This window comes from Dysidea avara, chromosome 8 (genome assembly GCF_963678975.1).
Source record: "Dysidea avara chromosome 8, odDysAvar1.4, whole genome shotgun sequence".
Taxonomy (NCBI): Eukaryota; Metazoa; Porifera; class Demospongiae; order Dictyoceratida; family Dysideidae; genus Dysidea; species Dysidea avara.
In genome coordinates this window covers 14,955,269-14,973,274 of record NC_089279.1, presented here as the reverse complement: position 1 = coordinate 14,973,274, position 18,006 = coordinate 14,955,269, and the positions used below count along the sequence as shown (strand labels likewise).

Below are 18,006 nucleotides of genomic sequence, written 5' to 3'. Positions count from 1 at the left end.
ATCTGTTCATAGTTGAACTCTCTACAGGTTAATTTGTTTGTAGCTGAAATCTCTTGTTTCAAACTGATCTCACTGTAGCATAACTTCTTTGTAGCTGAACTCTCTACAGAGTGATTTTTTTTTTGTAGCTGAACTGTATATAGGGTAATTTGTTTGTACCTGAACTTTCTACAGGGTGATTTGTTTATAGCTGAATGCTCTGCAGGGTGACTTGTTTGTAGTTGATCTCTCTACAGGGTTTCTTTGCAGCTGAGTTCTGTACAGAGTGACTTCTTCTAGCTGAACTCTCTCTTGTTTCTAGCTGATCTCTCTACAGAGTAACTTGTTTGTATAGACTCTTTACAGAGTAGTATTTTGGTTGCTGAACTCTCTACACGGTGACTTGTTTGTAGCAAAATTCTTTACAGAGTGACTTGTTGGTAGCTGAATTCTCTACAGAGTGACTTACTTGTAGCTGAATTCTCTACAGAGTGACTTACTTGTAGCTGAACACTGTATAAACTATAAAGTGACTTGTGTGTAGCTGAACTCTCTTCAGGGTTACTTGTTTGCAGGTGATCTCTATAGGGTAACTTGTGTTTGTATAGATGAACTCTTTACAGGGTAGTTTCTTTGTAGCTGAACTCTCTCCACAGTGGCTTGTTTGTAGCTGAATTCTCTAGAGAGTGTAGCCGAACTCTCTACAGGGTGCATGACTTGTTTATAGCTGAACTCTCATCAGTGTGACTTGTAATATTCTGAATCACTACAGCGATATATTTGTAGCTGAACTCTCTATAGGGTGACTTGCTTCTTGCTGAACTGTCTATAAGATTAACTGTTTGCAGCTGAACTCCCTACAGAATAACTTGCAATGTAATAGAATTCAATAATGGAGTAAATAAAATAGCTGAATGCTCTATTAGGGTGACTGTTCTATTAGAGTATCTCGATCTCGCATTTGCTACACGGAGTTGGCTTTCGAATCATAACTCAGTGGTTTGTAATCCAATTCTTTTATACTACTGCAAGGACTTTCAATGAAGATTATTCCAGCTATACACCGATTTTCAGCTCATTGCTCTAAGCGGTTTGCCTAGTAGGCGTGAAAATTAATACTTTTTTATTCCTAAAAATCGACCGCGTAATTGTGACACAGGTTGGGTTTTGTGTTATATCTCCATAGTCTTTATCTCGATTCCTTTCAAACCACCAAAAGGCACTCCTACGATGGTTACTCCATCTACATAGCAATTTTCAACTCATTCCATGAAGCGGTTTACCCTGTAGGCGTGATAACAAATCAATCTTGTTTTACGCGAATAATCGGTCATAACTCCTGAATCATTCATGGGATTTACACCAAATTTGATGCTAGGATTCGCCTTTGGACTCCCCTTCTGTGTGCTAAATTTCAAGGCGATCGGAGCACGCGTTTGCGTTTTATAGCAATTTTTGCACGTGTGCGAAAAGACGAAGAAGAAAAAAAACGAAACTTTGGCCACTCGTATCTTGAGTTAGGCATTCCAGCCCGATTTTTAAATTTTGGAAAAACAGGCTTTTTATATGCTCAATAGATAGAGTATTGATTACCAATCTCAGAAATATATAGTTTGTTGGGTTGGAATTAGCTACTTTGGCATGCACAGTGCTTAAAAACTAAAAAAAGGTACATTTTTTCTCCAGGGCTCCCCATACATTTTAAAGGGGAAAATGGCACAATTGAATCAGGAAGCATCTAGCAATCTGGACTATCTTGAAACTGCAGTTGCTTCTAGCTGCAAGTTTGTACATGTAATGAGAGTAACTTCAGGTCTTATTGGATCTTAGCGATCTTTGTATACTTTGTGGTGAGCAAATATGCTTCACCTATTGCACACTTCTCAATACAATGGTGTATACCCATATAGGCAAGTGGCTATCTCAAGTTGGTAAAAACATCAAGTTAACAACTTATAAAGGTAAACAACTAAAGTGGAGGTGCCACAATGATGCAACAATACCTAAAGTGGAGTTGTGGTTCAATTATGGCATTGTTATGCCGACTTTGAAGTGGTTCATACCTTTGAGCTGGTGACTCAGCCATCAGAAAATTGCTCTGGAGCTGAAAATCGCTAACCCGAGTGAAGTAACTACGCACTTTAAAGTAAGCACCAGTGACTACCTTCCACCCGACAGTACGTTTTTTTAAGTTTTAAAGTATTCTACATATATTACAAGGCTTGAAAAAATTACAAAACAACACAAAACGTACTTATATGTAACGCGCACGATAAAACTAAGATTTTCATGATGATCAGCGTGTGGACAAACCCCACAGCGATTTTCATCTTCATTGGAGCTCAGATGACGGAGCAATCCCAAGTTAAACACGAGTTGTCATTTTGTGCCAGGGTTCTATTGGGGAATATACGGAGAATTTTTTTATTAAAAAAATCTTGGATACTGGAATGCCTACTTGAGTGATATTCCTTCAAATTTGGAATGTAGACTTCCCTAGCTGGCGGGCAACTCTGCGGCAAATTTGGTTCCAATCGGATGAGGTATCACCGAGATACAAATGTGTGAAAATGACGTTTTCTTTCTTCCTGTCAATATACTCACGGTGTGGCGCGCCAGCTTCTTGGGCCGCACGACACACTACCGTGTGTCTTGATCAGGCCCAAGAAGCCACCCGTGAGTATATTAACAGGAAGAAAGAAAACGCAATATTTTCACCTATGTAGCTCTGTGATCCTTTATCCGATTGGAACCAAATTTCCTAGAGACGTGCCGGCCAGCTAGGGGAGTCTACACACGAAATTTGAAGAAAATCGCTCCGGTCATTTCCGAGATACAAGCGAACAAACTTTCGTTTTAATTTCTTTGTTTTTTCCTTCTTCATCTTCATTTCGCACACTTCGCAAAATCCGCCATAAAACACGGATGCGTGCTCGGATCGCGCTGAAATTTGGCACACTTTAAGGGCTCATTAAGGCGGATATCCGTACCAACATTGGTAGGCATCTGATGAACATTCGCGTAGTTATGACCGATTATTCGCGTAAAATAAGGTCACGCCTACAGGGTAAACCCCTTGGAGGAATCAGTTGAAAATTGATATGTAGATGGAGCAACCATCGTAGGAGTGCCTTTTTGTGGTTTGAAAGGAATCGGGATAAAGACCATGGAGATATGACACAAAACCCAACCTGTGTCAAAATTACGCGATCGATTTTTATGAATAAAAACACTATTAGTTTTCGTGTCTACCAGGCAAACCGCTTAGAGCAACGAGCTAAAAATCAGTATGTAGCTGGAATAATCATCATAGAAAGTCCTTGCAGTGGTACAGAAGAATCGGATTACAAACCACTGAGTTATGATTTGAAAGGCAACTACGTGTAGCAAATTCGAGATCGAGATACTCTAATAAAACAGTCACCCTAATAAAGCATTCAGCTGCATTTATAATTTACTCAATTGTATTACATTGCAAGTTATTCTATAGGGAATTAAGCTACAAACAAGTCAGTGAAGTCACCCTATAGTCAGATCAGCTAGAAGAAGGTACCTAATAGAGAGTTCAGCTACAAAGAAACCATCATGTAGAGAGTTCAGCTCAAACAAATCACCATGTAGAGAATTCAGCTACAAACAAATTTCCCTGTAGAGAGATCAGCTAGAAGAAGTTACCTTGTAGAGAGTTCAGTAACAAAGAAACAATCATGCAGAGAGTTCAGGTGCAAACAAATCACCCGGTAGAAAATTCCACTATGAACAGATCACACTCTAGAGAGTTCAGTTAGAAACAAGTCATCCTGTAGAGAGATCAGCTAGAAGAAGTCACCTTGTAGAGAGTTCAGCTGCAAAGAAACCACCATGTAAGAGAGTTCAGCTGCAAACAAATCACCTGTAGAGAGTTCGGCTAGGAACAAGTCACCATGTAGAGAGATCAGCTAGAAACAAGTCACCCTGTAGATAGTTCAGCTAGAAGAAGTTACATTGTATAGAATTCAACTACAAAGAAACTACCATGTAGAGAGTTCAGCTGCAAACAAATTGCCCTGTAGAGAATTCAGCTACAAACAAATCACCCTGAAGAATGATCAGCTAGAAGAAATTACCTTGTAGAGAGTTCAGCTACAAACAAATCACCCTGTACAGAGTTCAGCTACAAACAAGCCATCTGCACTGTTAAAAATGAAGTGTTATGGTAGCACCTCTAGGTGCTATTTTTTGACTGTAGCAGTCAAAATTTAGCACATTTAGGTGCTACCATAGCACATCAGTTTGAACAGTGTGGTAGAGAGATCTGCTAGAAGGATCACCTTGTAGAGAGTTCAGCTACAAAGAAATCACCCTGCTTCATCTTTTCTTCTTCCTGTGATAAAGAAAAAAAGTTAGGTTAGAAAGCCACAAAGCCAGCCATAGGCCAGCTTTGGGGTATGCAAATACAAAAAGAAGTGAAATCTAATCCTAAACAGCCAAGCTGTAAAAAAAGAGTGGGACCCTCAGAAAGGCTATGGTGAAAAAAGATATGAAATCCAAGGTGGCGGCCAAGAAATGGCTGTGATGGTAGGTTAATGGTAAAAATTTTAATAACAACAATTCAAGTGAATTTTGTGCCAAGACCAAGCGGCACCAAATTCACCTGAATTGTTGTTATTAAAATTTTTACCATTAGCCTACCATCACAGCTATTTCTTGGCCGCCACCTTGGATTTCACATCTTTTTTCACTATAGCCTTTCTGAGGGCCGCACACTTTTTTTGCAGCTTGGCTGTTTTGGATTAGATATATATACACACACAGAAAACAGTCAAGTTGTGAAAAGGGTGAGGCTTTCAATGCATGGCCTGGGTGAAAAAGTTGTGAAATCATAGGTGTTAAATTTTAATAATGGCCAGGAATGCATTATTAAAACTGATTGGCATTAATATCATTGCGGGAATTTTTGGTAGCCATCTTTGATTCATAACTTTTTCACCCAGGCTTTTAAAAGTGCACCCTTTTCATAGCTTAGCTGATTTTTGAATAGATTCATTTACTTTCAGCTCTTCTAACTATTACAACTGCTTTGTTAAGGCTTCAAATCTGCCTGAAAGGCCTTAAAAAGTAGAGTTCAGTTGTAAGTTTATACCTTCACTTGTGAGACATGGCACAGCCTACTGCGAGTTACTAGTCCTGCCCCAGAAGATTTTGTCTGCTCTGATTCCTAGCAACTGATGGCACAGGTGTCCCAGTGCTGGGTACGCATGACTGTGTTGGTGGTAGCCGAGGTTTTGCTTGCTTTTGCTTTGCTTGCTTTTACTTTGCTTGCTTGTGTATGTGCGTGTGTACATGTGTATATGTGTGTAATGGTTTTGCTCACATGGGTGTGTAGGGTCAGTTAGAGATACACACATATCTCTGATTGACTTTGCTTTGCTTGTGTATCTCTGACTAACCATACACACTAGGGACCCGCCTATTATGCTCAAAAATTTACCTATTATGCTATACTGCACTGCTCAAAATTTTTACCTATTATGCTCAAATTATACTCAAACTTTATGCCTCCTTCTCATGTTTTGCTAATAAATTTGTAGTTATGGGCACATAATAAGTGGCTGAAGCACACCTTTGCTCTTCAAAATGCATGTGACAGAAAAGATCGTTATATTCTAATAGAACAGTCAGCTGCCTGATTGTTCTATTAGAGTTATTGATTGTTCTATTAGAGTATATCGATCTTTTTCTGTGATGTGTATTTTGACCATCTAGGATTTGCAGTATGGCTCAAATATTCTTCCTATTATGCTGGCATTATGCTCAATGCTTTCAGGTACCTATTATGTTCATAATTATGCCAGCATAATCGGCGGGTCCTTAATACACACCCATTAAGCAAAACCACTGATTGGTAAAAGCAGCCAGCATGTAAGAACTAAATGCCAAATAAGCTGGTAGTTTTTTGATATACACACCCACATGAGCAAAATCGTTAAATGCTAAAAGCAGCTTGCACTTAAAAAGTAAAAGCAAAATGAAGTCTGTGTTGAACTTCCGCACAGGTAAACTTTGCTCTGAGATGGTTTCTTTTTGGTCATCTGAAATACTGGTGTGATTACTTTTCTTAGACTTTGTGAATTACCTTTCACTTTGGGTTTTACAGGAATTTATCAGCTGATAAACAACAGTGCAGGCCTCATAGACTACCAGGAATAGCCTATCCTTTCAAGTTGGAAAGAGGGCGTGACCCTTATGTACACAAACGAAAATTAAGAACAGCTTTGAAGTTTGTCGAGAGAATTTGTGGGAAAAAACACAATAGTCAAACTATAAAACAGTTTAGAAGATACTTCTGTGCATAATATGTTTGGTTTGTTTAACAAGCGCTTCAGCAGTGCACAGCAACGTAATTGAAGAATTATGTACATTTCATGAATTACAAAATCCAAAATTACAATAAATTAATTATGTATTATTGTAAAACCAAAAACCTATTGGCTAAATTAATAAAATACATTGTTAGTTAATTCTAGATGAGTTAGCTGCATGGGCACCTGGTGTTTAGAAGTAGCACAGCATCAACTTGTTTACCCTTTACCTGTTATTACTCAAAATTATAGTTTTGTGTACAATAAAACTAACAATAAGTACCCACCAGTTAGTCACAAGTGTATTAATTAATGATAAACATTGTAAGCTAAACACTTCGAATCAATTTATATGATATACCAGTGGCGTAGCCAGGAAAAATTTTTACCGAGGCAAAGTTTATACATTGACCTAATTGAGAGGGCCAGACTCAACTGATTCACAATACTTTCAAGCATGGGTGGTACAGCATTTACAGTGTTGGATGGAAAAAACTGTTTTAGAAGACTCTGAGCATTTTTCTACATGTCATACACTGTAAGTAATGCTCCAGCTTAGTTAATGCTATATATGTATACCATGCTTCAATTATTAGACTAGTTTAATTGTACTTAACACAGAATTGACTTACTCTGGTTGAGTGGTTAAGCCATCCATGGACTGCAACAGAGGTCATAGTCATACACACTATACTTTTATTGATCTGGTGTGATGTTTAGTCAGAGATTATCTTTTTATGTGATGTTCAACTGCATGTGCTAAGCATGTCAAGCTAGGGAGTCTGGAAGCATGCTCTTTCAAGGAAAATTTTGAAAATATATGCTCTAAAATAGCTATTTATGATTGTAACTGCTAATGCGTGATATGCATGATCAATTAGCTAAATGCCATGCAGTTGATTCACTGAAACTTTTGAAAAGTAAATGTAAATGATTTAGACTAAGCATGCAGGGTAATGAGAACAGTGGCTAACACTGGCTATAATCTATACTGAATGCTCTATTAGAGTATTACAATGACTGCTCTATTAGAGTATCTCGATCTTTTTCATACAAATTCAAGTAGCTGAAAAGTGGTCCAGCCAATGTCAGACCGTGTCAACATGGGCTCCGGCCCTGCTTAGTGCTACAGCCATAGATTCTATCTGTGTGGTACAGTATTAAATGCTGTATAGTAATAAAAAATTGGGGTGCCAAAACTCAGGCCTGCTCAGCCTGAATTGTTGAGCATTTTTTACCAAGGCAGCTGCCTCAGTTGCCTCAATGATAGCTACGCCACTGTATACTACCACAAAACAAAGCAAAAAGCAAAACAAAACCTATGGCAACCATGTAACACAGCTATTGCTACCCAGCAAGCTAGCACTTGGATGTCTGTACACCACTCAGGCACTTGAGCCTCATGCAGGAAAATCCTCCCTGGGTAGGGCTAGTAATCAGCAGGAGGGCTGTCCAGGTCTCATGAACAGAGGTCACAGAACCCAAAGTTCCACTATGACCCCAACACTGCTAAGGGAGACAAAGACAGCTGGGCTTCCCCAGTAAACACCAAGTAACCAAGTACCCATTGATGTTACAGCTGGGTGGGCAGCTTCCCCAGATGACATCAAGCCACCAGGTCCCCTTTTGAACAGCTGGGTAGACTGGAGCAATGTGAGTAAAGTTTCTTGCTCAAGGAAACAACAACAACACCAAATTGGCATAACCAAGCATCAAACCTGGAACCTTTTGATTACCAGGTCGATACTCTAGCCACTTGGTTATGCTACACACACATATGGTCTACTACCACAGGTACAGTATGTTTAATTTGCTATAAACACTTTCATTCACAAGACCATCTTTTATAAGTATATAGGCTGTGCTACTGTATACCCTTCGTATTTGCCCTTGTTCATAGGAAAGTTATGGGTGCTTAATTAACTCTGTCTTAGTAGCTGCCACAGCTTTGTATAATGTATGTATGTACTTATACCATTAAATTGTTATTGTTAATTGTAGTTGTGTTTATGGATGAAGCTGGTTTACCAGAAGAACAACATGAGTCACTTAAGGTACAGATGCAATCTAAATAATGCTATCCCACAAGGGGTGTGTGTAACAAAAGAGTGGAATATACATGTACCAGGAGAAAAAAAAACTTTTGAAACATTTAGGGCATTTATACTCAAGTTCTGAAGGTTATCAGGGTGTTGATTGTAATGGTAAAACTGGTATGTCAGCCACTTGAACTGTCAAAGTGTTACTAGGTAAAGCTTTGTTGTTGTTATGCATAGCAACATACTAAAGCCCCTAGATTTCACAAATTTAAGAGTTCATCAGCTAATACTTTTTGTTTCTGTACTTGCATACAATAATGTATTTATTGGCATCCACATAATTTGTATTAGCTGTCTAACAATCAGGTTTGCTGGTGGAGCTTATCATGGACCAAAAATGGGGCTATTTGAACAGATATTCACTTAGTAACTATATATCAAAATGCTCCCTATAGTCTAAGGAACTCAATCAAGGTGTTTTTGTTTACACAGAGTAAACGACAAACTTGTTATTAGACAATAAAAATCACAAAAACAGTAAATCAGCTGTAAACACAATCCTATCTATATCAAACTAGCTGAGAGTGCTGTATACTACTTCTATAATACTGTTCTAAGGCATTACGTACCTCACAGAGTAATTCACATCAGGTCTAGCTTCTTCGAGTTTCCCACTGTCATGCCCAATGTATATACATAAAGAAATGCATGGCCACCATGCTGTGTCTTGAAAAAGTAGCTTGTACCTGTCCCCATTATTACAGATTGTCTTCTTTCGTTCCTTCTTCGTGATAGACATGATTAACAACTCAAACAACTAACAAACAAGTCTTCTTTCACAACAAGCGTTTTCTGTGATTATGTAACTTTGTGCAATAACCTGTGACTGGCAGTGAGGGATCCATTTACCCCAGTAACTGGGTGTAAGTTATTAGACTGATCTGCCATATGGCAGTTATTACGGTTAGAGAGTTAAGACATTGCCATGAGTGCCACAGTATGTGAAGGTAAAGCATAGCCAAGATGCTATATTAGCATCTAGGCCAAGTACCGAGTCCTTTGTATAACACAAGCAATTATATGCTTTGAATCTTGTACAGACCTATCATAACAAGTAGATTGAAGTAAAGTGTGCCAATATGCCAGCTTACATATAGTAGTTGTGCACTTATATGTGTAAACAGTACTAGTCTAGAACCAAATTATCAGGAAATTTTGTAGTATGATATGTAGGTATTTGATTGCTTAGGTTTTTACGGTATCAATAATTGATACCTGATAGAGAAATCGTTTCCTCAAAGTGGGTGTTTTAACAATTCAAGCTTTTCAAACATCTCACAAGATTACAGACTTGTTCAAATTTTTACTTCAATAGGATTATTAATGATTGGAACAGTTTACCCTCAGATATTGTAAATGCTAGACCTATAAATAATTTTAAATCTCTGTTGGACAATTTTCTTATTGATTCTAAATTTAGTTTTGCTTAGATATTGCTATTGTTGTAATTATGTAGGTATACAAGCTGTGCCTCTACCCTGTACTTTAATGGAGTTTAACTAGTTAATGTTGCACAAGCATGCGTTAGTGTACTATGATAGTGACTAACCTGAAGCTCCACCATGACTAGGGGGGAGATTGGGCAGGCACACACGTGAGAAGGGTTGGCAATAATTGGAGAATAACATTGCGCTTGCATTACAAGAAATAGGCACGTGGAGAGGTGTTAGAACACATGGTGCTACATGGCGTAGTGAATCTTGTCGTTTCGTTAACATACCGCCTAAAAAGGACGCTGCAAGAAGGGCTTTACGGCAGAAAATGGAACAGTCTTGTAACTATACCGGAAGTTCAACGCTACCAACTCGACATTCATCATTTCGTTGACGTGCCGCCAAAGTGACACATGGGAGGGCATCACAGAAAAGTCAAGGAACTAGACCGGACGTTACCACCAGTACATTCATCGATATTCCACCTAAAAGATTCCCAGAAGAGATACAGTAAGGCGTTACAGCAGGAGATTACAGAAAAGTCAGGGAACTTAATAGAATTTGCTGCTAACACAGGAACCAATGGAGGCTAACCAACAGAGGCTATTAAACAGCTCACCTAATGCGGAATAACGTCCCAACAATCGTCCAGGAGGTTACAAGATTGCTTCGTTTTTAACAGCTAAACCTATGTATCAATGATGCCAAGCAAGTTCTAATTAGCTACAATATATTTGTCTTTGTTGTTTGTAGGTGACTCCTCTTCTGTAGATGCTGTTGGGACCTTACTATTAGGGACACTCCTTGGTCTCAGGGTCCGCAGTGCCCCGGCGTGGACCACCGGGTGAATGTGTGTGCCTCTGTAGTGCCTTAACACATGCCTCCTTAGCATACAAACTGCAATAATTTGGCAAAGGGTAATTTGCAATGAACAATCAATGTTGATTGGTAACAAAGAGCGTTCACCTGGGCTGATTAAGGTACTGCCCCCACACCCCCCCCCCCCCCCCCCCCAAAAAAGAATAGAACACTGATACATACTAATATGGGTATGTGTGTGTAATATATAGTGTATGTTAGATGTTAGTATTTTCATTTGTAGTCATTCTGGTACATGTATTACATTTACAACAAAAAGTGTGTCTGAGGTAGTAGTACAGACAACATGCGACCACCTCCACTCCTCCATAGATGCCGTTTGGGACCTTGATATAATGAATACTTGGTCTCAGGGTCCGCAGTGCCCCAGCGTGGACCGCTGGGTGAATGTGTGCGCCTCCGTAGTGCCCCCTTATTAGCTTACAAACTGTAATAATTTGGCAAAGGGTAATTTGCAACAAGCAATCAATGTAGGCCTGCGCCTAATATGCCGGCATAATTTTGAGAATAATAGGTCACCAATTTCGTGAGAATAATTCCGGAATAATAGGATGGTTACAAGCATAATTTTAGAATTATCGGACATCCACGGGAATAATCGTGGGAATTAAGGGGCGTGCCTCTTCTTGATTAGCTAACTAGAAGAAGGAAGTAAGCTACTAAGAATGATAGCCGATAGCTGGCATTATTATACGAGTGCTGGCTGAAAGAGGTTGAAGAGCCTCTAAAAGATTGATATACTCTAATAAAACGCTCAAATACTCTAATAGAGCAGTCAGATCGTTTCATGTTAACAATCTGCAGACAGCATCAGGGATTTAACTGCATGATTATCTGCAATTCTGAAACTTGTACATCTCATACCAGTGTATTTCTTTAAGTCTTTCTACAAACATATTGATATCATTATCTACTGAACTTAGCATATAGTTATAGCTATAGCTTTAATACACTGATAACTGAAAAACTATTCCTGATAGCCATTTTAAGCCTGTTGTAATGGCTATAACAATTATGTGTAAGGTGGAATGCTTCAATTTTGGCTAGCTATTAATTAATTCTGACAAAACTACTTATATCAGCATCTTGAGAACTAAGCGACTATAGCTAAAGAAACTAAATGAGCATTATTATGGAATAATAGGCTAGGTACAAGAATAAAAAAAGAATAATAGGAGAAATTTTTGGGAAATTCTGGAAAGAATAATAGGTAAAATTTTGGGCACATTAACCTAAATCAATGTTGATCGGTAACAAAGAACGTTCACCTGGGCAGATTAAGGTACTGCCCCCACACACACACACCCCCTCCTCCCCCCCTAAAAGAATAGAACACTGATACATACTAATATGGGTGCGTGTGTGTGTAATATATAGTGTATGTTAGATGTTAGTATTTTTCGTTTGTAGCCATTCTGGTACATGTATTACATTTACAACAAATGAGTGTGTCTGAGGTAATAGTACAGACAATATGCAACCACCTCCACTCCTCCATAGATGCCGTTTGGGACCTTAATATAATGAATACTCCTAGGTCCCAGGGTCCACAGTGCCCCAGCACGGACCGCTGGGTGAATGTGTGCGCCTCTGTAGTGCCTCCTTATTACCATACAAACTGCAATAATTGGCAGAGGGTGTAACTTTCAACAGTGACAATTAAGTTTAAGTGGCAATCAGTGTTGACTGGTGACAAGAGTTTTCATCTGTGCAGAAAAGGTATTGCCCCCACACCCCCTCCCCTAAAGGGATAGAACACCTATTTATATATTTGTGTGTGTGTGTGAGTGTATATATATCTAATCTAAAACAGCCAAGCTGTAAAAAAAGGGTGTGGCCCTCAGTAAGGCTATGGTGAAAAAAGATGTGAAATCCAAGGTGGCGGCCAAGAAATGGCTATGATGGTAGGTTAATGGTAAAAATTTTAATAACTACAATTCAGGTGAATTTTTGTGCCGCTTGGTCTTGGCAAAAAATTCACCTAAATTTCCGTTATTAAAATTTTTACCATTAACCTACCATCACAGCCATTTCTTGGCCGCCACCTTGGATTTCACATCTTTTTTCACCATAGCCTTTCTGAGAGCCGCACCCTTTTTTTACAGCTTGGCTGTTTTAGATTAGATTTCATTTCTTTTTGTATTTGTATACCCCAAAGCCGGCCTATGGCCAGCTTTGGGACTTTTTTAACCTATGCTTTTGTTTTTCTTTACCACAGGAAGAAGAAAAGATGAAGTAGATGTACTTTAAATATTTTATCAGTAAATGTACAAATTATATATATAATACGTAATATTATATTGATTACAGAAATCTCCATGGTGGTTTCTTTGTAACTGAACACTCTACAAGGTGACTTCTTCTAGATGCTCTCTCTACAGGGTGAATTGTATGTAGCTGAACGATCTACAAGGTAACTTCTTCTAGCTGATCTCTCTACAGGGTGATTTGTTTGTAGCTGAATTCTGTACAGGTGATTTGTTTGCAGCTGAGCTCTTTACAAAATGGTTTCTTTGTAGCTGAACTCTCTGCAAGGTAACTTCTTCTAGCTGATCTCTCTACAGAGTGATTTGTTTGTAGCTGAACGATCTACAAGGTAACTTCTTCTAGCTGATCTCTCTACAGGGTGATTTGTTTGTAGCTGAATTCTGTACAGGTGATTTGTTTGCAGCTGAGCTCTTTACAAAATGGTTTCTTTGTAGCTGAACTCTCTAAAAAGTAACTTCTTCTAACTGATCTTTCTACAGGGTGATTTGTTTGTAGCTGAACTATCTACAAGGTAATTTCTTCTAGCTGATCTCTCTACAGCGTGATTTGTTTGTAGCTGAATTCTGTACAGGTGATTTGTTTGCAGCTGAGCTCTTTACAGAATGGTTTCTTTGTAGCTGAACTCTCTACAAGATAACTTTTCTAGCTGATGTCTCTACAAGGTGACTAGTTTGTAGCTGAACTCTCTACATGGTGGTTTCTTTGTAACTGAACTTTCTACAAGGTGACTTCTTCTAGCTGATCTTTCAATAGGGTGATTTGTTTGTAGCTTCACTCTCTACAAGGTAACTTCTTCTAACTGATCTCTCTACAGGAGATTTGTTTGTAGCTGAACTCTCTACAGGTGATTTGTTTGAAGCTGAACTTTCTAAATGATGGTTTCTTTGTAGCTGAACTCTCTACAAGTTAACTTCTTCTAGCTGATCTCTCTACAGGGTGATTTGTTTGTAGCTGAATTCTGTACAGATGATTTGTTTGCAGTTGAGCTCTTTACAGAATGGTTTCTTTGTAGCTGAACTCTCTAAAAGGTAACTTCTTCTAACTGATCTTTCTACAGGGCAATTTGTTTGTGGCTGAATTTTCTACAGGGTGATTTCTTTGCAGCTGAACTCTCTACTTGGTGGTTTCTTTGTAGCTGAACTATGTACAAGGTAATTTCTTCTAGCTGACCTCTCTACAGGGTGATTTGTTTGTAACTGAATTCTGTACAGGTGATTTGTTTGCAGCTGAGCTCTAAACAGAATGGTTTCTTTTTAGCTGAACTCTCTACAAGGTAACTGTTCTAGCTGATGTCTCTACAAGGTGACTAGTTTGTAGCTGAATTCTCTACATGGTGGTTTCTTTGTAACTGAACTTTCTACAAGGTGACTTCTTCTAGCTGATCTTTCTACAGGGTGATTTGTTTGTAGCTGAACTCTCCACAAGGTAACTTCTTCTAGCTGATCTCTCTACAGGGAGATTTGTTTGTAGCTGAACTCTCTACTAGTGATTTGTTTCAAGCTGAACTCTCTACTTGGTGGTTTCTTTGTAGCTGAACTATGTACAAGGTAATTTCTTCTAGCTGACCTCTCTACAGGGTGATTTGTTTGTAACTGAATTCTGTACAGGTGATTTGTTTGCAGCTGAGCTCTAAACAGAATGGTTTCTTTGTAGCTGAACTCTCTACAAGGTAACTTTTCTAGCTGATGTCTCTACAAGGTGACTAGTTTGTAGCTGAACTCTCTACATGGTGGTTTCTTTGTAACTGAACTTTCTACAAGGTGACTTCTTTTAGCTGATCTTTCTACAGGGTGATTTGTTTGTAGCTGAACTCTCTACAAGGTAACTTCTTCTAGCTGATCTCTCTACAGGGAGATTTGTTTGTAGCTGAACTCTCTACAGGTGATTTGTTTGAAGCTGAACTCTCTAAATGATGGTTTCTTTGTAGCTGAACTCTCTACAAGTTAACTTCTTCTAGCTGATCTCTCTACAGGGTGATTTGTTTGTAGCTGAATTCTGTATAGGTGATTTGTTTGCAGCTGAGCTCTTTAAATAATGGTTTCTTTGTAGCTGAACTATCTACAAGATAACTTCTTCTAGCTGATCTCTCTACAGGGTGATTTGTTTGTAGCTGAATTCTGTATAGGTGATTTGTTTGCAGCTGAGCTCTTTAAATAATGGTTTCTTTGTAGCTGAACCCTCTCAAGGTAACTTCTTCTAGCTGATGTCTTTACAGGGTCATTAGTTTGTAGCTGAATTCTCTACATGGTGGTTTCTTTGTAACTTAACTCTCTACAAGGTAACTTTTTCTAGCTCATCTTTCTACAGGGTGATTTATTTGTATCTGAATTCTGTACAGGTGATTTGTTTGCAGCTGAGCTCTTTAAAGAATGGTTTCTTTGTAGCTGAACTCTCTACAAGGTAACTTCTTCTAGCTGATGTCTCTGCAAGGTCACTAGTTTGTAGCTGAACTCTCTACATGGTGGTTTCTTTGTATCTGAACTCTCTACAAGGTGACCTCTTCTAGCTGATCTTTCTACAGGGTGATTTGTTTGAAGCTGAACTCTCTACAAGGTAACTTCTTTTAGCTGATCTCTCTACAGAGAGATTTGTTTGTAGCTGAACTCTCTACATGATGGTTTCTTTGTAGCTGAACTCTCTACAAGGTAACTTCTTCTAGCTAATCTCTCTACAGGGAGATTTGTTTGTAGCTGAACTCTCTACATGATGGTTTCTTTGTAGTTGAACTCTCTGCAAGGTAACTTCTTCTATTGATCTCTCCACAGGGCGGTTTGTTTGTAGCTGAACTCTCTACATGGTGGTTTCTTTGTAGCTGAACTCTACAAGGTGATTTTTTCTAGCTGAATAATCTCTTTCCATAGTTGCATGAACTCCCTACAAGGCAACTTCTTCTAGCTGATCTCTCTACAGGGTGACTTGTGTGTAGCTGATCTCTCTACATGGTGGTTTCTTTGTAACTGAACTTTCTACAAGGTGACTTCTTCTAGCTGATCTTTCTACAGGGTGATTTGTTTGTAGCTGAACTCTCCACAAGGTAACTTCTTCTAGCTGATCTCTCTACAGGGAGATTTGTTTGTAGCTGAACTCTCTACAGGTGATTTGTTTCAAGCTGAACTCTCTACTTGGTGGTTTCTTTGTAGCTGAACTATGTACAAGGTAATTTCTTCTAGCTGACCTCTCTACAGGGTGATTTGTTTGTAACTGAATTCTGTACAGGTGATTTGTTTGCAGCTGAGCTCTAAACAGAATGGTTTCTTTGTAGCTGAACTCTCTACAAGGTAACTTTTCTAGCTGATGTCTCTACAAGGTGACTAGTTTGTAGCTGAACTCTCTACATGGTGGTTTCTTTGTAACTGAACTTTCTACAAGGTGACTTCTTCTAGCTGATCTTTCTACAGGGTGATTTGTTTGTAGCTGAACTCTCTACAAGGTAACTTCTTCTAGCTGATCTCTCTACAGGTGATTTGTTTGAAGCTGAACTCTCTACAAGGTAACTTCTTCTAGCTGATCTCTCTACAGGGAGATTTGTTTGTAGATGAACTCTCTACATGATGGTTTCTTTGTAGCTGAACTCTCTACAAAGTAACTTCTTCTAGCTAATCTCTCTATAGGGAGATTTGTTTGTAGCTGAACTCTCTACATGATGGTTTCTTTTTAGCTGAACTCTCTGCAAGGTAACTACTTCTATTGATCTCTCCACAGGGCGATTTGTTTGTAGCTGAACTCTCTACATGGTGGTTTCTTTGTTGCTGAACTCTACAAGGTGATTTTTTCTAGCTGAACTATCCCTTTCCATAGTTGCATGAACTCCCTACAAGGTTAACTTCTTCTAGCTGATCTCTTTACAGGGTGACTTGTGTGTAGCTGATCTCTATACAGGTTTCTTGATTCTAGCTGATCTCTTGAATTCTCTTCAGGGTGACTGCTCTATTAGGATGACTGCTCTATTAGAGTATCTCGATCTCGCACTTGCTGCACCAAGTTGGATTTCGTGCTATAACTCCGTGGCTTTAAGTCTGATTTTTCTACACCATTGATGATCCTTTCTAAGAGGATTACTCCATCTGTACAACGATTTTCAAAGCATTACCCCAAGCGCTTTATCTGGTAGGCGTGGCAAGCAGTCGTTTTTTTATTAGCTAATCTCGATTGCATAATTGTTACACACTGTTGGTTTTTTCGTTGTATCTTCCTGTTTTTTAGCTCGATTTCTTTCAAACCACAAAAGGTTTGAGGTTCAATAGTTAACCTATTCACCCACCGATTTTCAGCTTCTTCCCATATGCGGTTTACCCTGTAGGCGTGACAACATATTGGTGTTATTTTTCGTGAATAATCGCTCATAACTCTTTGCCTGTTTATCGTATTCCAGCCAAAGTTAGTACCGAGATGCGCCTTTATATCCCCCTTCTGTGTGCCAAATTTCAAGGCAATCGGATATGGCGTTCGAGTTTTATAGCAGTTTTTGTAAGTGTGCGACAAGAAAAAGAAAAATAAGAAGAAGGAAAAAAAAACGAAGAAAACTGAGCCAATTTTTGAAGTCACATATCTCGGGAACGCGCAAAAGCGATTTCGCTCAAATTTGGAATGTGAAGTGCTGCAGTTGGAGGGCATGTCCACAGCAAAAATCGTCTTGTTTCATCAAGGAAGCACAGAGCTACGGAGGTGCGAAAATTGCGTTTTCTTTCTTCCTGTCAATATACTCATTGGTGTTACGCGCCGGCTTCTTGGGCTGCACGACACACTACTGTGTGTCTTGATATGTGCATGCATGGGTGTAGATATAATTGCACATGTTGGTAATTTCATATGCAGTGGAGATAGTCATTCTTGTACATCTATATAGTCATAACTTAAATGTATTTGTGTGTTACTAAGGTGACTACAGACAATATGTTTGCGATTCGCAATACTTAAGTGAATGAAGGAAATAAATGTTTTAAATGGCATGGTACATGTTGCCCATTCACGTGATGATATTTGGTTAGGAAAAGCTTATGTGAGGTA

General features: G+C 38.9%; 1 protein-coding gene across 1 annotated transcript in view; it reads left to right on the top strand.

Moving 5' to 3' along the window:
- LOC136264789 (putative uncharacterized transmembrane protein DDB_G0290641) overlaps nucleotides 1-18,006 on the top strand; it is a 79,643-nt gene that overhangs the window by 49,034 nt on the left and 12,603 nt on the right. The window contains exon 20 of the mRNA XM_066059558.1: nucleotides 8,322-8,374. Coding sequence (XP_065915630.1) covers nucleotides 8,322-8,374 — 53 coding nt within the window. The remainder of the gene's footprint in view (nucleotides 1-8,321; nucleotides 8,375-18,006) is intronic.